This window comes from Syngnathus floridae, chromosome 15 (assembly GCF_059516105.1).
Source record: "Syngnathus floridae isolate MCC-2025c chromosome 15, RoL_Sflo_1.0, whole genome shotgun sequence".
NCBI lineage: Eukaryota > Metazoa > Chordata > Actinopteri > Syngnathiformes > Syngnathidae > Syngnathus > Syngnathus floridae.
The window spans coordinates 6,149,399-6,174,577 of NC_142427.1; the positions used below are offsets into that span (position 1 = coordinate 6,149,399).

Sequence of the window (25,179 nt, forward strand, 5' to 3'; positions counted from 1 at the left end):
CACCGGGTTAGAGAATTTTCTGTTCAGGAAGGAACACATTCAACAATTTTTTGATTGTGTCCCTCTTGGGGATGAATCAAAGACGACATGACAGTGGCGTCTCCGAAAAGAGTGTAACGACCCAAGCAAACCACACACAGGACGACTGTTAGAACAAAGCGCTTCATTTCAAACTATGACAGCGCTATTCTTGTTCACAGTGTCACCCATTGTTGTGCTTTCCATAATTAGCACTCGGAACAGGAAAGCGAACAGTGCTGCGATTGACAGCGCTAACGGGGAGAAAGTCCAAAGTGACACCGTTTTTGCTCGCCTCGGGAGATAAATACTTCACGATTCAGATTTGTTGGCTTTCTGCATGCTCTGCAATTCCACGACAATTACAATGTACAATTTCTCGGACACGTGCAAAATAATAAATAAAAAAAGAGCCAAACAGCTGCTGAACTTCTATACTAGCATCTCCATCTGGCCACTGAAGCTTCACTATACATCACTTTGCACAATGATGTAGCACAAACAAAAACAAATCTTAATATGTAATGATACTAATTTATTGCTAACAAACTAATCCACTGTTGAAAGATGCTGCTATTTGCAGACAAAAATATTTTTGGTGCTGTATTTTAGATTTTAACTTGTCATGAGGGTGAAAAACGTTGACCTCTGTGTTATGTAATGTGCTGCTGTTATAAAAATCCGTTAGTTTCCAAATTCCCCCAAACTTCAGCCAATATTGACATTTGTAATTCTATTTCCTTTATTTCCAGTATATAAAATAAACGGAGATTGGCTGGTTACCAACACAGGGCGTATCCCGCTTTTCTCTCAAAGTCAGCTGGGAAAGGCTCCAGCTCACTCGCGACACTAATGAAGATAAGCAGTTCAGAAAATGGATTGATGGATAGAAAATAAAAATGCTGAAGCAGCAAAGCTAGTGAAACACAATGCTGGAGTCAGCCAATGCAAAGTATGTTTTCCGTTTCCCATAGCTCAAACCTTGACTCGGTATGAATTTGTACAACAGATGGGTGGGGGGGGGGGGGTTGGAGTGTTTCATGTCATCATCCCTCCAAAGTGATGTTGTTGGAATAGTAATCAGAAGACACAAAACATGTCAAACAATAGGGATCAAAATTTGGACCTTGACTATGCTGTGGGATTTGTAACATTTGGTGATGCAGGGCCAAGAGATGTTTTCCATGAAGTTAGTTTGTTTCGGGACATCTACTGTTTTTAGCATTGTTTTTTTTTAGACTTTATTTATGACACCATGTTGGTATGAATTCTCAATACTTGCACAAAGAATGAGTTAAAGTTGGAAGTGATTTGCTTAAAGACAAAGGTTTAATGTTGCTTTATATTATGCTATGAAACAATCGCTTCGTCTTGAAAAAAATTATGTTTCATATGTTTCTACTCTGTAGCCAAGGACACTCATTGTCATGTAATCAAATTACATGCTTGGATTGTGATGTGGTGCTTGAATGTCAAATATATAACAGGACATTGAAGGTCACCTAAACATTTCATCCATATTGTTTGCCATTAGTTGAGAGCAGCCCAGGATATAATTTGGATCCCACCCAAAGTCGGTTTGAATTGGCTCCAGCTCATTTGTGGCCCAAATGAGGACAAGCAGTAAAAAAAAAAAAAGAATGGATGGTGTAACCGCGATGTTCGTGACATAACAAAATTTCAAAACAGTGAGGTTGATTTAAATGTAGGAATCTTTGATAGCAAGCTCAAGCATGAGTCAAGATAAAATCCCCCTATGAAGGTGGAGGACCACATGAGTAGCCTGTAGCTCATTTCTAAAGCTAGCCGAAGCAGACTGTCACCCCACAAAGCTTGGGTTCTGTTCAAGGTTTCTTGCTTAGAGGGAGTTTTTCCTTGCCAAGACCTTGCTCACGTGGGGCTACATTTGGTTTTCTGATATCCATATATACAATCTTTAAGGAACGTGGACTTAAGCTAACTCAAAAAAATAGATAAATTAATACATTAAAAAAATACATAAAAAAATTCAAATATATTGTTATAATCATTTGTTTCAGATGTACTGTAATTGTTTTCTGTATAAAAATAAAATTTGGTGTTCGAAAAGTCTTTTTTCAAACTTGAATCTTGAAAAAGTGGGGGTCGTCTTATAATCAGGGTCGTCTTATATTCGGGCCGATACGGTATATATATGTATATATATATATATATATATATATATATATATATATATATATATATATATATATATATATATATATATATATATATATATATATATATATATATATATATATATATATATATATATATACCGTATCGGCCCGAATATAAGACGACCCTGATATATATATATATATTACCCCTCCCTTCCAAAACAATAAAAATGCAATTGTCGCTCTCAGCTTTTTGCAAGACTGTACACAAGTTTTATTAGTGTCTATTGATGTGCATGGCAACATGTCATCATCCAAATATGGCAGGAAGTCATTTTTTCAGAGCCAGCGAGCGGAATGCGATAAATTTGCCCTCATAGCAATGTGCCCGAGGTAAGAGGCAGAGGGGGCGGCCATTGAGTGATGCGTTCATTCATGATGAATATTACCCATAATTCATACTGTGTCATCACTTGTCATATGTAGGAATGAGATAGTCGGTTCAGAACACTGCAATGATTGCTGTTCAGTGTGACGCATTAGCCTGGCAAATGTTTCTTTTGTTCTTAATTTTTAATTTTAGATTGTGTAACAGCCAAATCACCCAGGGGAAGTTCAATGAGGTGATGTGTTGACGAAGAAAAAAAATACTGAAAATTATCACATGTGGTGCTGTCCATTTGCGAATGGTTTGTTAATTTTAAAAACAGAGTGCAGAAATTGATGGAGGTGGGGGGCAACTTGGGACATGCAGTGAAGTCGGCCTCGTTTGACATGAGGCCAAATAAACTTTGACAGAAGAACATGACCAGGGTTCAAAGCCGAGCCTTGATCCTTTCTGTGTGAAGTTTACACGCTCTCCGTCTCCCTGAGTGGGGTTTTTTTCCGGGTCATAGTTTTTTTTTTGTTTTTTTAAGCCAGGTGGATTGGTAATTATGTCTCCATCCATAATGCCCCGCCTCCCACACGGGCACAGCTAGAGGGGGCCTATGGGACGTCACATGACATATTTTCTTTTTAAATATATCTTTAATTGGTTGCATCTTTTGTTCAATTGGTAAACATTGTGGTTGTTTTTACAATGTTTTCATGTTCCTGACTGATCTTTTTATGAGGCGTTTTACAAGCCAGTGCTGCAGTCAGAGGTCAGGTGTGAGCGACGATGAGGTAGTTGCCATTAGCTGCTCGACTACGTTTTTTTTTTTTCTCCCCCCTGAGCATAGTAATATTTGTTTCTACCTACTTGAAAAATGGAACATGTGTTGTGTCCTTGTTAAAGTGACACAAAAACCGGCACATTTGGAAAACCATTGAAAATATAATTGTTAATCATAAACTAATGCTTTGTTTGCGCTATATCTATCGGATTCAAAACAAAACCTCTCAAACTATTATTAATGTTTTCATTATTATTAGCTGTCTTTGTTGATTGGCTGTGATAATTCACCGATGACTTTTTTTGTGCAAAATCCCACTAATAGTTGTGCATCGGCTCTTGTGCAAGCAGCAAAAAAGAGCTGATGTGACTTTCCGCATGTAACAAATGCGATCTTGTGACATCTCATCCCGATGGCAACGAGAACACATCGCAGGTCCAACTGAATCCACTCCAAACGCGCTTTCCAGCTGTTCAATTTGATTTATTGTACTCGCACAGAACCGGCGGTCGGAAATTCTCCGCATCCCACCAGCAAACTGACACAATCTGCTTAGGTGCTAACAGCACCTGAGAGCAGGTAAACATCTGCCGTCACGTGTCATACTGCCGCGCGCCTTTCTCATGCCCCGTCCTGCCGGCCTTCACCGCTTCCTCCTCTTCCTCTCAGCACTCCCTTTTGCCTTCATACGGCACGGCACGGCTCTCGTCCTGATTAGCAGCCTTCACCTCCAACATATTCTGTCTGTTCAGCCAGGGGGGATTAAGTGCAGATACATGACATTTCGGGCCATTCCAAGGATCTGAGTCAGCGCATAAACAACTCCTACGCTATGTCAGGGAAATATTTATCTTTGCTCGTACAACTTCTGGAGATAGTGTCAACACTGCTGAGAGACACAATTATACTCGTGGACGGGGGAAACGAGAGTAAGAGAACACTGGTGAAAACACTGGAGTATCCTGTGAGGAAAGAAGAGTGGTGAAATACACGTGATGCATGTGGCAAACTTTTGTGACAAATTTATGCAAAAAAAATATGAATCATACTAATGAATGAATAGTACCGTATTTTCCGGACTATAAGGCGCACCTAAAGACCTAAAATTTTCTCAAAAGCCGACAGTGCGCCTTATAGTCCGGTGCGCCTTATATATGGACCAAATTCCTAAATTTAAACTGGCCTGAAGCATTGTCATGAAATTAATCATAAGTGGCCCGCTGAAGACTATGAATCATGAATCACAAAGACTATGGATCATTCTTTTGTGATTATAAAGTAAATTGTTGCGTCTGAAGTTGAAATAAAAAAGATAAAATGGAGAATGATTTGATTTGGATTAAAAATCTGACATGATGCATTAATGGGGCGCCTTATAGTCCGGTGCGCCTTATATATGGACAAAGTTTTAAAATGGGCCATTCATTGAAGGTGCGCCTTATAGTCTGGAAAATACGGTAATAGTCTTTGTCTCTCTTCTCCTCAGTAACCACAACGCGATCTCCAGGCTCAGGCCACGGCAGAAGATGCAACGAAACAGAGAAGTCCTTCTGTGTGAATGGCGGCGACTGTTATGTCATCCATGGTATAAACCGGCTGTCCTGCACGTAAGTTATCTCTTTTATTTTTTATCTTCTCCACCACTTGCAAAGACCGATGTCGTTTTGTGACTGGATTTCTAATATTCTTCATCGCAGCAAAAATGTGCCTTTCCCCACTGTTTCTGTTTTGTTGAGAGCACTTGATTCCTGTTGTTCTTTCTTGCAGCAGCAGCCCATCAGAAGGAAAATGCCCACCTGTTGTGTATTGCAGCGCTCGTAATGGAGCGCGGCGTCAGTGTGGTCATCCTTTTAGCGTAGTCGTGCACTAAAAGTCCCGTTTAGTGTACAACAGGAAGGCTGCGCGTTAAAAGCCCTTTTCAAAACGTCATGAGTCACCGTTCTACTAGGGAGCAAATATTTATGCCTATTAGGGGCCCCCAATGAGGTAAATAGAGTCGTTGCTTACATTGAAGGTCCTTGGCAAAGGGGATCATGACACCGCGGTTAAATTGTGCTTGTCGGAAAGGATTCGGTTGACATGATCATAAAAACAACTTGTTTTTTCATCTAACATTGAGATTTTAGTTTGCATTAGCGTCATAACTGAAAGTCGTTACTCAGAAATACAGTGGAAGCTTTGAGGTGGAACACAAGCCGTAATTTGGATTTGTACATTAAAATTACCGTAAATAAATAAAAGTGCAAGAATTAATTTTGTAATTTTTTTCCAGAGATTAACCTCAATTTTTTAATGTTATTGAGGTACTATGATTCTCCTGCATATCACTCTAAAGCCAAAGAAAAAACAAATTGGCCTATTCACCTTGAAAACAAGCAAACATTTGTGACATTCTGGTTGATGTACTGTGAGTTTTTCCCAAAGTGATGCCTTGGCTCAATAAAGGTTGGGAAAGACTTCTGTAAGGCTTCCATTGTAACCTGCTGGTTTTCCCCCTTTTTTTGCTTAGTCCATCCAATATCCCATCCAACCACTGTAGTGATCCGTTCCAGCTAATAAAATCCATTCTTGTACTTGCAACACAAACTATGCACTCCCTCTTGTCATGGCTGTTAAATATCGGGTTGCACGCTCCATTGGACCATATGTCACTATATCACGACTACTTAGGCTGGTGTGATGCAGGAGCAGCAACGCTGGCGCAGCTTCAGCGCCCAGTTGGCCCCTGCGAGGGAGAGCGCTCGACCAGCAATGCGGATATGGACGCAACAGCCGTTCAATACGCTATGCACAAATTGGAGGCAGCAATAACTCAATTGCTGTAGCTAATTCACTCACGGCCGCGGGGCATGGCTCCAGAAGAGTTGGATAATGCAGTGAAGGCCCGCGGGGGATTTGTTGCCCCCACAGCCATCTCATTCAATATAGGCCAGGCATCAGTGGGTATTACTCACTGGCTAAACAAGTGGTGCAGACAGCTCAGCCTGCGTTTATGCCCGACTCATTCACTCTTGTGGACAAACTTTTTTAAAGGGGCGCAAAGGTTAAGACTTGATCCATTTGCAACCACTGTGTTAGTTGTTTTCACCTTACAAATGGAGTACATTCGGAGTTCAACCTCCTTTAGCACAGCATTAAACGATGGACACTCAATGGATGCTTCACGAGGAACCCCTGAATGTTGTATTATAGAAGAAATAAAATACAGGGTTATTATGAGGCTAATCTATATAATAATAATAATAATAATAATAATAATAATAATAATAATAATAATAATAATAATAATAATAATAATAATATTCCCATTTTATATTTAGTTATTATTGAGAATAAACTAATAAAATAATAATAATAATAATAATAATAATAATAATAATAATAATAATAATAATATTCCCATTTTATATTTAGTTATTATTGAGAATAAACTAATAAAATAATAATAATAATAATAATAATAATAATAATAATAATAATAATAATAATAATAATAATGGGAATTTATAGGTTCTAATTTCTGTCTTGATATTTTAGGGTTTGGGCCCGTCACTTTTTGCTAAACACAATGAATCAGATTTATGCTTTTGGTTAAGACAATGTGTTAGCTGTTACAATAAAAGTGTGATAATAGAGTACACAGCTGCACTGAACACCGATATTTATTATATTATGTAGTTCCAGTTCTACCATTTTTACGCCAACTTGCCGTCATCTCATCAGTCAGGGTGAATAATTAATTGTTGAACATTATGTTTCTCCCGGGAGGCGTTGTGTGAAACCAGTAAATCGCTCTCCGTGACCTTTTGTTGGACTGCCGCTCTCGTTGTGAATCCAAGCGGAATGTTGGTGCTCCTAAAAGAGCAACTGCTCATCCTAACGGGACTTTAATGAGGAAAGATGGCTCGGGCCGAACGCACGTGGCGGTGGCGGTGGTGATGAAATGTTGAGGTCTTATAACATATATCTGAATGTCCAAAAAAAAAAAAAATTCACCTAACTTGCATGCAAACAGTGTTAAACGCTTTTGAATTTCCTTTGGGATCGCTTCCACAATTCAATATTTTTCTTGAGCTTGAAATATGACGACGTATGGAATTTATCACCTTTAAGCCGTGAACAGATATCCAGAGAGTAATAGCCTCATGACTTTTTTGCTGCACAGGTTTTCAATTGATGTATTGATTAGCTCCAAAGCAGCGCAATGAGCCCTTTTGGCTCTCTGTGCCCTTTTGGCCGCAAAGAAATTTTAGGCCGCAAAGAAACTGAGCTTTTGTCTATAATATTGACTTTTTACATCTGCCAATAAGCTGCTTAGATTCTTCCACTGATGTACACGTTTATTTATTTACAGTTTTTATCAAATTGTGAAAAAAAAAAATAATGTGATATACTATACTATGATGCCAATTTCTAAAATGGTCCCATGTTTTCTATTTTGAATGGCATTTTTGTGAAAGTAAGGAGAGCTTATATGAATTTGGCAGCTAACCTGGAAAATCACATCGCTTTAATATGCTTATGTACTGTAAGCTAAAAGGAGGTCAAGTTTCATCCAGGTCCAGATTTCCTTCTCGATCCAAGGGAACCAAATGTTAATAGCACATTTGCTCACTCACTGAGTTCACAGATGTCAAATGTTTCAACTTTGGCATTTTGTCTGTTTAATTCCATTTATACGGCCACTTTTGCAATTTGTTGAGAGAAATCATTGGTTAATTTAACACAACTTCCTCTTTGTGCATCATATACAGTTGGATTAATATTGTTACATTTTCAAGATAGCTTCCATTTAAATGTTAACTCAGGATTTTACATTTACTTGACAAGACCCAATAACATTACATTACTCATTTGTTTTCAATAATATGGTTGCACAGTATGTATTCAATGAATAAATGTCTTTTTCCATTGAAGTTCGTCCTCGCTGCCTTTTCCTGTCCGTAACACTTGTGTGCTCCTTCCCAGATGTCCTGAAGGATACTTTGGCCCGCGATGCTCAAAGACTGAACCTCTGCGGTTGCAAATGCCCAATCCTTTCAAAAGTATGTTCACTTGATATGAGCAGCTGAGAACAGAGACACAGTTGTCACTGGATTACCTCTGTGGACTCCCGCCGAAACACCCTCGCTACTGCTCCGCGCACCCACCAACACCCCAGTCCTCTCTTCTTCTGTCTCCTCTCCCCCTCCCCTTCCTCTCAGGTCAACGCGCACTGGGCCGCGCACAGTGGTGTCACCCATGGGAACGCTCGGGCTCTGTTGTCCATTAGTTGAGCTGTTGGTCTAATTTTCTGCTTTTCTCTCCCCCCCCCCCTCTCCCCCTTCCACACCCTTCTTCTTGCGCACTCTCGCTCATCCACCACCCTTCCTCCTCCTCTTCCTCCCTCTTTTTGTGGCTTTCAGGTGTCCAAATGACTTTACTGGTGATCGGTGTCAAACCTACGTTATGGCACGTTTCTACCGTATGTCAACTTCCTCTTCTGTCAGACTCCCCTCGAGTCACATGTGCATGTGTAGACTAGACATTAGTCTCCAACGTCCGTCCAGACCCATAGATAAGCAGGCCCTCATATTGTGTGTTGCGCATGTCGTGTCCTGCATGTGTGTTTTAGAATAAGCACCATCGCTGTATGTTTGTTGGTTGGCGATGTGTAGGCAGAGGCTGTCGTGAAAAGTCAGCTACATAACGAAAATAATATGCTTTTGGTCCAGCTACTAATAATGCTTGCAGTCCTAAAGTGGCAATGCATGTTTATCCCCCGTTTCCACCAAGCAGTTCAGTTCAGTTGGTTCAGTTGGTGTTTCTCCGTTGGGCTCATTTGTTAGACTTACTGCTATGTGTAAAAAAAAATTGTTACAAGAACAGAAATGAATTGGAAAGTCACAACATCATATCTTCTTCCTTCACCACTGGCGGAGCTAGGATTTTTTTTCCTTTGGGGGGACTCTGGGAGAGGAGGCAAGAATATCTCAGGGGGTCCGCAAATCAAAACAAAAATTTGACGAAACCCCCAAATCTTTAAAAAATGCTGACGATGGTCCATTGCATGTTTCCTACAGGGGGATGCTGGAAATGTGGAAAAAAGGTTCCCAGGAAAATTTGAAAATTATTTGGCCTCCCACTGGGGTGGGGGGGTCCAAGCATATTTAACTTGGGGTGTCAATGCCCCTGTGGCCCCCCTTAGCTCCGCCAGTGTTCATACCGCCATATTTCATACCGTATATCACAGTGATGGACTCAAAAAAACAGTCACTGGCAACTGGAAATACAAACTTGAATGAACCGTTCTTCCTGAACTTGACTGAACTGTACTGCTTGGTTAGAAATGTGTTTTGTCGATATTTTTTTTTAATATATTTTACAGCTGATAAAATGGAAAGTCAGGTTAGGCTGACCTACTGAGCTTTAAAAACACAAAACTCTTGTGAGGAATCAAAAGGCAATCTAGCGTCCCCCCGTTGTACTCAATACAGTCATTATAAAGTCATTTGAACATGTACAATAAATTGTAGGACAACCAATTTCCAGGAAAGTTTGTAGAGGTGGTTGCAAGGCATTTTGGTGATTTCTATCAAGACTGATTCTGTCATGGCTCCTCCACATTTTGTAAAATATTTAGCTTAGGCATGATGTGACTGTCCAAGGTGGACCTGCCTATCCGTCAAAGTCATCATCCCAGTTTGCTGTTGCTCAAAAGCGACCATTCGTTTTGGCTTACTTGTGCATTCTTGACCTCATGTTGGCTCATAGTTGTTCTTCCCCGCGTTCGTTCTCATCCTATGCTAAATGTTACGTGCTCTGCTTGACGTGCAGAAGAAAACGTGGTGTGTGGGAGAATGCGGCTCTGCATTCAATTTAACTTTGCTGCAGCTGTGCGACGGTATCAAGGACAGAATTTATCTCTGGTTCTTATCCAGCTGCATGAGCGCATTCCAGGCTTGAGCAACTTTTTTCCAGCTAGAGACCCCTTTTTGAAAATTTTATATAATCAAGTTTTAATATCGTGAAAGAAAAATATAGTCAAGCACAATCAATATATTTGAAAGATGACTATTAACCTGTGGTTCTTCAAACATGCTGATGCACACTAAAAATCCAGTTCTTGGAAAGTCACATTCAAACATGATGGATGTAGCGATTAGCCTTCCAAGTGAACTTTAAGACACTGTTGATATCCCGCATTTTCCACTCTCAATTATGACAATAAATCACGTTTTCTCTCGGCGAGTGTGCAGCCAGCCAACAGGCACATTCATTCGACATTTAAAGACCTGCTTCCTGCAGAGGCGCCACCCATCCCTAGGAGATGGTGTTAGCTCTTAGTAGAGCAGGAGGATGGCTTCTGCTCCTCTTGGCTTAACAAGAGCGTGTTGTTCTAAGAACAACTGGGACCTGCTCTAACACAAAATTAAGCGAGTGAGCTGCCAGAGATATGAACTCAGTTGGTTGGTGCAAGTGTAATTATTCTTATTGATGGTGATTGTTTCAATTATGCGACTAAACTAGTTTCAACCTGCCTCGTATTGGGAAACCTAAAAACGTGTTGTGCTTTTGACTATGTTGAAAAATGGCGGCGCCGGCGAGTAATTTTTTAGGGAAAAGTCAACATTTGTTACATAACAGTTAGATTGTAAAGATTCCAAATGATCCGATCTTATTTGTGTTTGTGTGTTGCATGCTGTCTGCGCAATGCCCCATCGTTTCATGTTGCTAACAATGTCTGACGGTTACTAAATCAAATAAGTGTTCACTTGATTGTGTCTGTTTGCCCCACTATATGTAAGGAGGTGACTCTTTCATAATCTGCTCTTTTGTTTCTCTTTTTTTGTTTGTTTGTTGTTTTTCTTCCAACTGTCAACTTTCTGCCACGGCAGATCATCTTGGGATTGAATTTATGGGTATGGAACAATCCATTTTGATTCTCAGTCCTGCATAGATACTAAAAACAAAACAAAAATCATTTTGACATGCATCCGTTCCATCTTTGGCGTGACCTTTGAATCATACCGTCCCCTCGATTAACCAATCGACCCGCCCCCCCTCTCCTCAGTGACACGTACTGTCACCGTTAAGAGTGTAAAAACCCTGCAAATGATTCTCCATCAAACATGATTAACATGGATGTCATCACCTGCACCTCTCGTACATGTGCATCGAGTCGACCGTCTGACTCATATCGGCGCCTATTCCTTCTTTTGTTTCCTCATTCCATCGTTAACAAGCATGATACATCATGTTTGTAGCTGCCAGATGCCTTCCAGCTCTAGCCTGCATTCTCTTTGCATATGCCTTCCTCTTTTATTACTTCTTGAGATTTAGTACCTCAGTCTTGCCTCACTCAGTCATAAGTAGAGCTGAAATTTGCTTATGAAGTATAGGAAGTCTGTCCTGTTTGATTTATCTTTCAAGGAGTGGTTGTTGATATGAGCATGCAGCGCTATATTTAGAGCCTACGGTCATGATTTGCTTCTGTTTGCTGCTATTTCCGTCCTCCGTTTGACAGCTCTCATTTTCATCAAGCTTTTCCAGAAAAGTACTTCAGTGGTTTGAGGGTGAAATGAACACTAGTGAGTGAATTTACAAAGTGTGAGGCTGTGTTCTCATGGGAATTGAGCAGGAAATGACACATACAAAAATTGTATCACATTTAAACTGGGCTAGTTGCAACAATATAAGCGTCATCAGCGCTAATTGCTATTGACACTGTGAAAATAGTGAGTGAGTGAGTGAGTGAGTGAGTGAGTGAGTGAGTGAGTGAGTGAGTGAGTGAGTGAGTGAGTGAGTGAGTGAGTGAGTGAGTGAGTGAGTGAGTGAGTGAGTGAGTGAGAAGGAGAGCGTATGAGAGTATGAGTGAGTGAGTGAGTGAGTGAGTGAGTGAGTGAGTGAGTGAGTGAGTGAGTGAGTGAGTGAGTGAGTGAGTGAGTGAGTGAGTGAGTGAGTGAGAGAATGAGTGAGAGAATGAGTGAGTGAGTGAGTGAGTGAGTGAGTGAGTGAGTGAGTGAGTGAGTGAGTGAGTGAGTGAGTGAGTGAGTGAGTGAGTGAGTGAGTGAGTGAGTGAGTGAGTGAGTGAGTGAGTGAGTGAGTGAGAGAATGAGTGAGACAATGAGTGAGAGAATGAGAGTCCAAGAGAGAGTTAGAGTATGAGAGAGTATGAGTGAGTGAGTGAGTGAGTGAGTGAGTGAGTGAGTGAGTGAGTGAGTGAGTGAGTGAGTGAGTGAGTGAGTGAGTGAGTGAGTGAGTGAGTGAGTGAGTGAGTGAGTGAGTGAGTGAGTGAGTGAGTGTGAGATAGTGTGAGAGAGCATGAGAGAGCGAGTGAGTGACTGAATGAGTGACTGAGTAACTCTCAGACTCTCTTTTCACAGAGAGGACTCAAAAGTGCTTCACATAGTTATAAACAAACATGCTAATGTCCAAAACATAAATTGGCCTTATGACGTCAATTGGCTTGAAAACATCTATAGGAATTGCACAAATGTAACATGTTTATTACATTATTTATCCCTCCCCAAGAGGAGGGAGTGAAGTCTAACCCTTAAACTCACGCAAACGCTTCTCTGGAAAAGCTCCCAAGTTTTAATGTTGTCTTTGTGATGATGTAACACGTCAATAGGGTCAGTAAGAAGTATTCTATAGTTCATACTGTAGATATGCGGTGTAAAAAAGGTGCTGAGTGTCTTCTACCGCTCTGATCTGTGTGTTTTGATTGCGTGCTGTGTTACAGAGGCAGAAGAACTCTACCAGAAAAGAGTCCTGACAATCACGGGCATTTGTGTGGCTCTGTTGGTGGTGGGCATAGTTTGTGTGGTTGCCTACTGTAAAACCAAGTAAGTTATCCTCCCAAATGCACCACAAACTAAAAAGTCTCAACTTTCGCATATAGTGAGATAAGTGACCAAGACTTTCACAACAGGAAACAAAGAAAGAAGATGCACAATCATATGAGACAGAACATGTGTCCAGAACACCCCAATCGGAACCTCGCTAATGGACCCAATCACCCAGGACCAGGACCAGAGGAAATCCCCATGGTAGATGTGAGTTTCTGGAGAAATGTCTCTTCACTTTTATGTTTCATCTCTATATCAGGCAAGGAAGGATATTTGGATCTCAACTGTTTTAAACTTTTGATTCCAATGAACATTTTATTTGAAATTTATGCTGAATTTGATGAAAATATAAATATAAAATAATACAATATAAATAATAATATAAAATAATACATACAATAATAAATAAAATAGTAAATGAAATAGAAATAAGTAAAAATAAATTAAATAATGTAAAATGATAAAAATATAGCATTTGCAAATGTGAATTTAGACATCTGCTTCTAGGGTGTTCCAAATAAAACACTGTAATCTCATTAGAAGCCCATTTGGTTTTCCTCTGCAGCTCCTTTTTAGAATGCAAGTGAATATATAAAGTGCATGTTACAATCACTTAATTCGACTTTATTTTGACCCAGTACATATCAAAGAACGTCCCAGCAACTGAACGAGTCATACGGCCTGCCACAGAAGGATCCTTCCCCGCCAGCCACACCTCTTCCAGATCTCACAATTCTTCCACACGCGCCCATTCATCAACTCACAGGTGAGCCTGTCATCATGTGTAACAATCGCAAAAGGGCTCTTGACGCTGACACCATTTGCGTTCTTTCAGACCCGAGGAACGGACGTGGAGCCTGGAACATTCGGACAGTGTCCTCTCTGACTCACCAGGGATGATGTCATCATCAGTGGGGACCAGTAAATGCAGCAGCCCCGCATGCATGGAGGCACGGGCCCGGCGGGCTGCACACTGCGCTTATAATGACCCGCATCGGCCGGCCCTCCAATATGGGGACTCCTTTGACTCCTTGGGAGACTCTCCACATAGCGACAGGTGGGACTGACACCCCCCGGGGCTTGTTTTTGGAAGTGAAAAGCGAAAAATATGTGCTCAGTCATTTCAAAAGTGTGACTTTTCCTTCTGGGTTACGAAACATCGCTCAAACAAACACAGCAAGCATAGAAATCACAGCACAAAAACAAGTGCCCTTATAAATTGTTGTCATCTACCCTGACAAGTTATGTCTTGCATTTTGTGTGTTTGTCAACGGAACCAGCCTACATCAAGTATGTGTGCATGAATCGGGCCTCGGATAGCTATGCGCAGCCCAGTTACATAACCGACATCCCCTTAGAGTCCAGTAACAAATAACATGGGCCTCGTCCGTTATGGCAACAGCTTCTGCATCAGCAAAATCAGCACTACTGTGAAAATCTCTCAGGCTCACTTGGCCTTAGTGTATAAAGCTTCCTAAAGGCTCGTCACGCTTCAAAGATCCACAGCGATGCGCCATCAGCGAAATGCAACTTCTGCCAAGTTGTCTTTCAAATGTGTCGTGTGGGCGTATTGGTGGAGCATAAGATTAGGTAGACCTGCATCTGTCAAGATCCAATGGAAGAACTGGAGATATATTATATACCTTACTCACACTTTCCACAAAGAAGTGTACCAATATCAAAAAACTAAATCCATCTGCAATCCATCAGCATCACTCAAAATATATATTGAAAGACTTGATGAAAAAAAGAAGTGGGCTTTTAATGGACCCTTGGGGAACACCCGAGGATGATGATGATCATGATGTTAACACAGCTGGATCGCAGCTGTGTTATGCAACTCAAAGAGCTCTCAATCAGCCAACGACACATTTTGTCTGCGAGAGCATTCGCAGAGAAACCATGCTGGGTTTTTTTTCTGCGAGCTGACTTTGGGTGAAAGACTGTACACGTCGGATTGAGTACCTGACAAACACAGAGAGAAAAAACATTTACCCCGAATGAGTGATATAGTCTTCAATTGTTTTGAATTCATTATACTGACTGTAATTCCCCTCGAGGGCAAATTCAATTCATTGCAGGGCCTTCCACTCTCATGCAAAGATGAAGTTGCTTTTTCTTCTTCCCTCTCAACAGATATGTGTCAGCCCTAACGACACCAGCCCGCCTCTCGCCAGTGGATTTCCATTACTCATTGCCCCCGCAGGTGCCTACCTTCCAGATCACTTCGCCCAACGCCAGCCACGCCATGTCCCTCCCTCCCGCTGTCCACAACCCGTACCCTCTGGAAGACAACCAGCCTCTGCTGCGCCGCTACCAAGTGCCCCTCCACGACGCCCAGTGCCAGGAGGCCTACCGGCAGCAGCGGCGCACCTATCCCAACGACAGCAGGGGCAGCCTGCCCTCCAGCCCCTACCGGCTGGCGGACGACGAAGACTATGAGACCACCCAGGAGTATCTCTCCTCGAGGGAGCAACCAAAGAGAAGCGGGTCGGGCGCACCCGATAGCCGGCGCTGGCGGAGATCCAGACTGAACGGCCACGTGGCCCCGCGTGGATACGAGGCCTCCCGGGACTACGGCTCCCGGAGCTGTCTAACAGGAAGCGAGTCGGAGGAGGACGGCGAAAGCACGCCATTCCTAAGTATGCAGAACATGAACGCTGAGCCCTCCACCATCTACAGGCCGGTGGACAGTCGGACTCCTCAGTCGTCGGGGCGGCACAGTGGGCATGGCAACATGCAAACGAGACTTACGCACTCCCGCTCCAAACCGGACACGACACCCCATTAGAGAGTGACCATGAACCAACAAAAAAGTCAATATAGTATAGACCTGCATCTATAAGAAATATTTTTATTTTATATAACTGACAGATATTCTAAACAAATGAAATATTTATTTTCATTTTAGCAAAAGTTGTCTACTAGTTAACAGCAAAGACTTTTTTATAGGGAAAACTCTATTTATATGTACATTTTGATTTACAGCATAAAAAGATGTGCCAGTTTTTTCACAACGTCAAAAAGAAAAAAAAAATAGAGTAATATTGTGGTGCCTTTTGCTGTTTGCCGATGCCAGAGGGCCAGTGGAGGTTTTTGTAGCCTTTCTTATACGGACGCCTCATTTTTTATACACATTAATCTTTTCATTTCTTTTCTTTCTCTGGATAAAATTTATTTCCAAGTCGCATCCTTTGAGGAGTCGCACCCCACTGGAACGTCCTTCCATATCACGCAATATAAACCACTTTCAAGTGTATGTTTACATCACCTGTAGGTTTTTGTTTTTATTTGGGATCAAATCGAATGCCTGGTTCGTGAATACCACGTAGAATTTTTTGCCATCTGGTTTGTGTGTTTGTGTGTGTGTGTGTGTGTGCGTGTGTGTGTGTGTGTGTGTGTGTGTGTGTGTGTGTGTGTGTGTGTGTGTGTGTGCGTGTAGTGAGTGTGTGTGCGCATGTCACCCTGCTTGCATGTATCGATAGATTTGGAATGGTTGTTAGTACTGCGGCATCGACCCTGAGGGTTTGCCGGTGCGTTTCGGAACTACACAGAACCATCGCTATATTACGACTATGCCCCTCCCCTTCCCTGGCCCCGCCCCCTAGCACCACTGAGTAGGCGCAGGTGAAGCTGCGATAGGTTATGCAGGTTATGCAGGTCATTGCTTGATGTGTTTACAGATATTCTTTACACCCCTTGCCCAGTCTGTCCCACTAAGCCCCCCCTCACCCCACCCCACCCACCTTTTTCTGCAGGCTCCCCTCATTTTAGCCTTTTACGAGCCTCACAAATACTGAGCCGCTTGGCACAGGGTGACCCCTGCCATCAGAGGTGGTGGGTAAAACAAAAAGATTGCATCTGTTTTCACTCAACACCCCCCCCCCCTTCCTTAAAATCCCATACTTCATCATCCTTCTGTGTCCATTCTGGTTTTTGTGGTCTCTGTTAGAGGCCACACAGTGTCTCAGGATTTCCACACACACTCCCCTTCCACGCCATCATGCACTCGTATCCTAAACATCAAGTCAAGTAAGAGGAAAACAAACAAGACAACACAAGTGGAATAGCTGTGAAAGGGATCATAACAATGCAAAAATATGCAAACTTTCTATTTTGCTGTTTGATGACATCATTTTCTAAGAGGTGACCGTGCGATGTGTGCGTGATGCCTGTAGTGTAGAATGAAACAACATGATATCCAGTCAATGCATATTTAACACAGTTATTTTTTTTGTGTAAAAAAAAAAAGCCATCTAGCGAGTTTCTTGTGCGCATACTTATTTTATCACTCAATTTAGAGCGCTTCACTTTTACATGCACATTTCCAGTAAGGTCAAGTAGCATTCAAATAGTGTCTCCGATAGTACTGTGCACCTACCGCTTTGTCTTATTGACAGATTTAGTCATATCAAAGTCAGCCTGATGCAAGGATATACATTCAAGCCCCCAGAAAAATTCTGAAATGTTTTGTCATTGTTGGAATGTTGCTATTTAGCATTCAAAAGAGATGCGTACAATTGATCTGCACTTCGAATGGATAGTAAGTGGTAATTGCACAGTGGTCTCTTTTTTTATTATTGGGAATGATCTTTGGTCACATGTCACTTGCAGGTAATTTCACTTTTCCTGCCTCCTGAAGCCTCCTCTAACGTAAATTCTGTGATTCCCCTCACTTTGGCAAAACTCACCATGTTGAGGTCCTACCTGGCATGCCCTGCTCCAGTCTCCTCTCTTTTCATTTTAAGACCCACTTCCACCTGACCTCGCACCGTCCCCCCCCCTCACCCCCACCCCCAGGCTTGAAACTCTTTTCCTCTGCATGTCCTTGTGGTCAAGGTTAGATGGGTGCATGGTTTTAAAAAAAGGAGAAAAAAAGAAAAGCAGCGGACAAATCTATTCCAGTCAGTGAAAGTGTATTTCATTTAACATTCAGCAATAAAAATACAGACCCCAACCCTTGACCCCCCCCTCAACCCCACCCCTACATATGTCATTCCTGGAATATGCTAGAAATAAAAGAAACAATGCGAGATTGTCATAGATTGTAAAATAAAATGAAAAATGATTCCACCTGTTCATATGAGGAAAATAAATCTTTATTCATATCATTTTTATGACGTACTCATTTCTGCAGAAGTGTTTGCTCTGCGTCTCGATTTATTTCCTTGTTTGAATGCACATAATCATATGAATGTGCACAAAATTGCATTGTGGAAGCATATGGTGATTCATGAAAAGATATTGATACTTGCATAGCACTCCTATGTGCTGTTATTGTACTTTTCTTTTAATATTGCACAAGGGAAGTGAGTCCTTCTTGCAGTTTGATGCACCAAATGTACAATCTTTCACAAAGTTCATAATAAGCAAAAGGCCAGTCTAGTTAAATGGGAAGTTCAGTAAAAATGTAACTGGAACAAAACGTCAAATAATGTACTGTAAATGTGTAACACGCCCTAAGAGAGTTTGGTGGGGGCACACGAAGGACTTCTAAAGATATTTACAGACTAAGTGGAGGCAGGTGGAAAGAGTAAGTGCAGTGCCACTTGTTGCTGCAATATCGCATGCATACGCTTGGTGTCGCTGTTGTACAGCAGTACTATTTAAATCTGCTGTCGGAGCAGAGCGGACAAGTTTAAATCCACGAAACATCTTCTGATGTGTGTAATCATTTCCGACCACAAGTAAGGGTTTAGAATCGTTTTGGTTACTATTTACCTTGGTTGCATTTTTACTAACTCAAACAAGTTCTTAAAACGTAACTAAAATGTGGACAGGAAGGAAGAATATGCAGCGCGTTCACCTGCAAGCATATCTGATTAGCGTTAATCAATTCGCGTTTGCTCTTGAGACTCACGCCAACATTCTGGTCAGGCATTGGGGCTACCTAATAAGGGCGAAAGTTCATGTCCAACTGTCCAAAACCTTTGAATGCTCATGTCCAATATTGCACAATTTTTCAATGCGTTTTGCACAACCTGCAGGAGCTGAACGCCAAAATTCAAGAGGACTATGCAGGTAAAATTGACAACGCTTTATATTTTTTATGGTTTCGGTTCATCCTAAAACTTTTTGTAATTAATTCATGGTGGAACAAGAACTTGAATTAACCTTAAGCTTTAAATGTTATATTAATTTTTACATATTTGTTGCCATGATTTTTTATTTTTTTTTGTATTATTGGACACCTGACATGCTGTAGTGGTAGTTTGAAAGTGACCAAAGTAAGTCTAACACAATGAGTTAGTATGTTCACTGCAGAGTATGTACTGTATTTCAAAAGAAAGCAAACTACAAACATAAATGCAATTTTATTATATAAAGAACTTCCTTAATGTGATTTTTTTTTTTAATACAAAGCACTATGAGTCCCCAGCACCACTGAATTCCTTAATGCTACAGCACAACCATGTGATTTTTTTTTTTTTCCACAATTGACCTGTCTATATCTAGCATAAATCTCAGCAGTCATACAGGCAATGAGGAGAATAAAGTAAAATCACAACAAAAACGGCAGTACACACTGAATTTTCATATCAGTTTTTGATGCATTCAGACGACCTGCTTCAGGAGATTGGCCTCCGTGTCTTGCATAGCGGCTGCTTGCTTTGGTCGCGTTTTGGACACTCTCCCAGAGCCCCTGTGTTGAGATCAGACAAATGTTTTTTTTTTTTTTAATTCATTCTGCATCTCTAATTTATTTTGCTTAACAGGACTTGACAGTTTACCTGTCTTCCACATCTTGTATCGTGTCAGGAAGTGGCGACCCGAGTGTTTCCGGGAGGAACATGGCAGCCACTCCACTGATGATGGGAGCTCCTCCGTAGATCAAACCCGGCAGCCAAGGTATGTAGTCACCGCTCAGGAGCACCATGGGGGCCACCATGGCTCCCACGCGAGCCGTCATCGAAACCCAGCCCATTCCATTCTGACTGAGATGCAAAGTTAACATCTATATAAAGTGCTTGGATGGATAGTATAATTTAGACAATTTTTTAAAAAATATAGTTATCGTGCAAACACATCTGGCACTGAATTTGTCAGTACAACACCGATTAACTTTGGTGGCTCTACATGACCTATTTTTTTTATCAAGATCTGTGTCACAGACTGCGGTTAATCTTTAATATCACTTGACCTCTAACCTTTAGTTATGGACACACACATAACGAGTGCAATGTCTGTCGCTGGAGATTGCCAATTATTTCCTTTTTCTAAGAAGGCCTATTTTTTTTAGTCTCGTCAGTTTCCAGCACATGCGCTAAAGACAAAAAAAAACATTTGACGCTCCTCATAACGCCTTCGGTTAATTGCAAGGCTTCAATGAACCTAGCAAGTGTTTTTTGTGTGTTTGTGTGTACCCGCAGAAGAACTTGCAAAGTCAATTCGCAGCTCTTTTACTTTCAGGATAGGACATAATGTCTTTTGAGGCATTATGTAATCATTTAGAGTGGCTTGTCAGTCTGATTATGCCGCTCAAATAGTCAAGGAGAAAAGAGCTCAGCCGAGGTTCTGATTGCCTTAATGAGCTTATGTTCCTGCGTACATGTTCAACAACATAAATGTCATTATTATTTCAGCAAACTAGCTTTTGACTCACCGAATAATGGTGGGGAAGAGCTCTCCAGAGTAAAGGTAACAGCAATTGAAGGAGGCAGCGAGACAGCCTTTCCCCATAACCGCCAGAGAGGTGCGCAGCATCTGATGCTCTGTGGATGAGTGCAATAAAAGGCATCATCTGCTTGTGAGGTCATAATTTAGCATTCTCCTCAGCAACCAGCAGAGGGCACACTTAAAACGTCGGCCAAACCTGAAAGAGAATCATTTTAGTTGGAAGGTATCATGATGTTTGAATCTAAGGTTCGTCCTTCATGGTAAAGTTTTATTTCCAGACAACTTGTCAAAGTGTTTTGTCATACCTTGAGGTACCATGAGGTTGATCAATACTGTGATTCCAGCAATGATAAGCGCGCCACTTTGGGATGGACGGCGTCCGATAAAACTCATGGTCAGAGATATGACCACTTTAGCGGGGATGTCCACAGCCCCAAAGATGACTTGGATTAAGTAGAAGTCCACCCCAAACTTCTGGAGGTCCATGGCTAGCCCATAGTAGGCAAAGCTTGTTGATAGCCTGCAGAAGAACAAATAACATTTGAATGTATCAGAAAGTGCTTAGAATGAATGGTTTGCTTACCAGACAGCACCGAGGCAGATTGTCATCGAGCGCATGGTGGGAGTACGGAACAGATCTATGACAGTGTAGGAGCCTTGGGAGCATGACATCTCTTTCTTCATAGACTCTTGCACCATCTTCACGCAAAAGAAAAAGTTATCCTCGCTTGATTTCAATTTCAAAACGGTTATGTTGGGAGCATTAATAATTGTCACCTACGTTAATGTCAATTTTGTCGCCCTCCTTATGACGTCCGTTAATTTTAGAGACGCTTTTAAGGTTCTTGATGGCTTTGTCGTAGTTATGGCTCAGGACCAACCATCTTGAAGATTCATGAAACCACCTGCATTGTTTACAGTCCAACAACGATTTTAAGCAAACAGAGAAGCCATGTTAACAATTCTGCCTTCACAAAAATACCTCTTCTGTTTTGATTGACATGCTCACAGAAAGTTTATTTTCTTTTGTGCCTGATGCTATTCTTAATCTTTGCAGGGAGTTCATCAACTCAACTTTGAACATCTCACCATGAGTAGATGAAGAAGATGTAGAAAGGTGAAGACACCGTCAAGGTCAACCACCTCCAATCCCGAATGAAGTAAGCGATAGCCGCCTGGAGTAACTGTCCCACCGTGTAACAGTAACCTGTGATGGTGCCCACTCCGGTCCGAACACGGGTCGGGATCCACTCCACGACTTTTTTTCAAAGAAAAATGAATTCATCTGTTTAACATGCAGCATGCTCATTTGGCTCTTATTTTCCTCCTTAGTCAAACTGAATTGCTTACTGAGCGAGAAGGTGTTGAGGCCTATGCCGGACAGAGCCATTCCGCAACCGAAGCGGCACAGGCAGAAGATGGGGAAGGATGTGGAGAAAGCAGCACCCGTCCCGGCCACTGCCATCAGCAGGTGGGAAATGATCAATAGGATGCGTCGTCCGAACCTGAGCGCATACAGCAGCGTCACCGTAGCTCACCTTAAACAAGCTCCACATTTGAGTTTTAGTCATCAAACAAATTGGTAGCTGAAATGGATTTTTACTTGTCAGCAAGACTTCCCAAGACAATGGATCCCACAAGAACACCTCCCATGTAGACGGTTTGGCCCATTTGCTTCAAAGAGCGCAGATCACACACCAAATCCCACTGAACACACAATTGAGCGAATTTGAAACATCCAGACAGACAAGAAATTCAACCAGGGAAAGAAAGCCAGCCTTACCTCCGCTATTATTGAGGAGGTCATGCCAGTCATATTGTAAGACCAACCATCAGTGCATTCCTGGAGGCTAATATCGTCCAATTCTTCCTGGTATTTCAAAGTTGCATTCGTGTCCAGGAGGTGCCACTGTGGCGCAACGTAGCGCCGGCAGCTCTGATGCTTGCCCGTTTGGTCCAAAGGCACAGTGACTGTTAAGATTTCTTGCGGGCTGAGCTGTCGCTGAGAGATGTTCGCATGTGCACTGCAGTAGTGGGGAGGCACGGCCGCCACGAAATTTTGCAGCAGGTTGTGACTGGCCATTAGCAGCACTGGAATACTCAGCAGGGTTACATGCAGAATCTGGAAGCGGCCCGTGCTGCCCACCTGCTCCAGGAGGTCACCAAATGCCATTTTCAAGATTTGTGTGTGAGTTTTGTTTTTTTAAATTTCCACCGGATGGTTAACAGCACCAACAGGCCTAGTTGTCAAGTTCCAAAAACATTTCTCAGTATGTTCTGGTCATGATCAGTATTTTCTTCAGCACCTGTAAAACAATGGAAGCTCATTCTGGTGCATTCATCATTTTAGAACTACAAAGTAGTTAGATCAATGAATCACAAAAATCGTTTTTGTCTTACAACAAAAACAAAATAACCAGTTGTCTTTTGTATTTTTGTTTTTTTTACTGGCAAAGAATCAATAATTCAAATGAGTGAAAGTACAACATTGTACTACTTTGCAGTGGATATCAAAAGTCTACACACCCTTATTTAAATACCATGTTTTTGTCGTACATGAAAATCAAGACTGTGATAAATAATCAACTTTTGAGTTTCCACTGTATATGGGAAAGACTTACCTGCAGAATGATACTTGTCAGCACATCAACTCAAATCAAATAGTTGAAAAAAGAGCAAAAAATGAAAAGGCAGTAAATCAAATTGTGCTCGCATGTTAATGCAATTAATCTGCTCTCAAATACCAGTCCTGTGTCTGCACTTTGGATTATTGGAAGCGCTATTGAGCCGGGCCACACGAGGTATTGGCAAACCCGCTCGCTAAACGCAGAGCTTGAATGCAGGGTCTTTGCTGAATAGGATCAAAGTCTGATCGAGCAAGGGAGCAAAAGGGGGCAGATACCTATGTTCCACTCATTTTCCACTCCCCTCTCCTCAGTAGTTATTTCATGTGTCAAAGTCTTGAAGTGCCTCACTTGTATTGTTAACTCCCACCAGTGGAACAAAAAAAGCATTCCCCAAAATGTGCAGAGCCAAATTACTGTCACCAAAATAAGCCATAACATTAAGAAAGAGGCCAATTGGGGGTAAAAAAAGTACTGATCATCAAACAAAGAGTATGTGTACAGTACATCAAGTGCCTTTGCAAATTATACTAAGTGTCATCTTGCTATTGTTGAAGCAACAACTCCAAACCTTCGCCTTTTTATCCTGCTGAATAGTTTTGAGGATTGCATGCACTTGTTTAATAATCAGCATGAGGTGTCAGACCGAATGAAGCTGCAGGTGCACCAAAGCAAAACAAAAAAAACAAAAAAAAACAGGTTGATTCAGCTGTGAGAGTCACTGAGTTGTTCTTGAAGTCCTTTTGGGTACCATTTGAATCCAAAGAAAGTGACTAGTCGTTTTAATATTGCCTTCAAACTGCCCAGATTCATTTTATGTCACTTTTAGCATTCATAAATACCTTTTGAATTTGGACTTTCAACTTGTAGAATCAAAAACGCCTCCCAAAGAAGACATGCGTTATGTTTATTGCGGTGGTGAAACGTGACTGACAGGAGCACATTACTGATTTTCTCATTGCTTTGCACTTTTCCCTCTGTTCATGGCTACAAATACACAAGTAAGCTCGTATAACTTCTGTAACCAAAACCCAAAATAATACAAGCAATTTTTAATGAAGCGTTGACCGTCCGTCCACAAGTCTGAACTATGTAAACAAGATCATAATTTGTACTACCGTATGTAAACATGACAAGTGTCCTTTAAAATGATTTTAAAAAAAAAACAATCACTAACATGCTGTTTTCTGCAAAATAGAAGCACGTTGTATTCTAAAGAATTAAATAATTTGAGCATGTTTTCCTATTCAGTTTATAGAACCAATGAGTTACAGGGTGGCTCTTCACATAGTTGTCTTTTAAAAAAAAAGAAAAAAAACACGTGCAGTTAGCGCACATGCTCAGAGTGGTTTTGCTGGCAAGCATTTTTTTCTGTGCAGTCTGTCCAAAGTGAGTCAAAACATTCTAAGAACTGCCTGTTGCATGTGGCTGAAAAGAATAATATGCATACTTTTTTGAGCTGTGACCTTTCACTCAAAATGACTTTTTTCAGCCGTGATCATCCTTTCTTTTGACTCCAAACATCTGCGACAATAAAACATAGTTTACCTCATTTTATATCAGTCAAGTTGAGAGTATTTTTGTTGGTATGTTTCTGCTCTATTCTAAAAGATCCACTTGAAAGACACTTCAAGTCCATCCCACTCTTGCGAGCAGATAAGGCCAATCTAAAGAATCAATTCAATTCAGATTTATTGACACTGTTTTCAAGAGGATCTCCTGCTCCTTGTGAATCATTCTTATGGTGTAAAGTTCACGGGTGTGACTACATTCACATATAAATTGCGAAAATCCC

General features: G+C 41.4%; 2 protein-coding genes across 4 annotated transcripts in view; one reads left to right on the plus strand and one right to left on the minus strand.

The window, feature by feature from the left end:
• Positions 1 to 18,254, plus strand: part of nrg2a (neuregulin 2a) — a 60,808-nt gene extending 42,554 nt beyond the window's left edge. For 2 of the 3 annotated variants that reach the window (XM_088399664.1, XM_088399666.1), the window contains exons 4-11: positions 4,800 to 4,920; positions 8,719 to 8,777; positions 11,191 to 11,214; positions 13,038 to 13,140; positions 13,227 to 13,350; positions 13,782 to 13,909; positions 13,979 to 14,200; positions 15,280 to 18,254. In XM_088399664.1, coding sequence (XP_088255790.1) covers positions 4,800 to 4,920; positions 8,719 to 8,777; positions 11,191 to 11,214; positions 13,038 to 13,140; positions 13,227 to 13,350; positions 13,782 to 13,909; positions 13,979 to 14,200; positions 15,280 to 15,934 — 1,436 coding nt within the window. In that variant the 3' untranslated portion in view covers positions 15,935 to 18,254. The remainder of the gene's footprint in view (positions 1 to 4,799; positions 4,921 to 8,718; positions 8,778 to 11,190; positions 11,215 to 13,037; positions 13,141 to 13,226; positions 13,351 to 13,781; positions 13,910 to 13,978; positions 14,201 to 15,279) is intronic. The other variant, XM_088399665.1, reaches the window with a different exon arrangement.
• A 1,184-nt stretch (positions 18,255 to 19,438) lies between these two features.
• slc22a6l (solute carrier family 22 member 6, like) lies at positions 19,439 to 23,652 on the minus strand. The gene is made up of 11 exons (XM_088399667.1): positions 23,382 to 23,652; positions 22,544 to 23,066; positions 22,364 to 22,467; positions 22,111 to 22,265; positions 21,850 to 22,018; positions 21,542 to 21,665; positions 21,344 to 21,459; positions 21,066 to 21,280; positions 20,747 to 20,855; positions 19,875 to 20,078; positions 19,439 to 19,786 (listed from the first exon to the last, which is right to left on the minus strand). Exons 2-11 carry the CDS (start codon positions 22,931 to 22,933, stop codon positions 19,699 to 19,701), a joined length of 1,674 nt encoding a protein of 557 aa, XP_088255793.1. The 5' UTR covers positions 22,934 to 23,066; positions 23,382 to 23,652; the 3' UTR covers positions 19,439 to 19,698.
• Between the last annotated feature and the right edge of the window lie 1,527 nt (positions 23,653 to 25,179).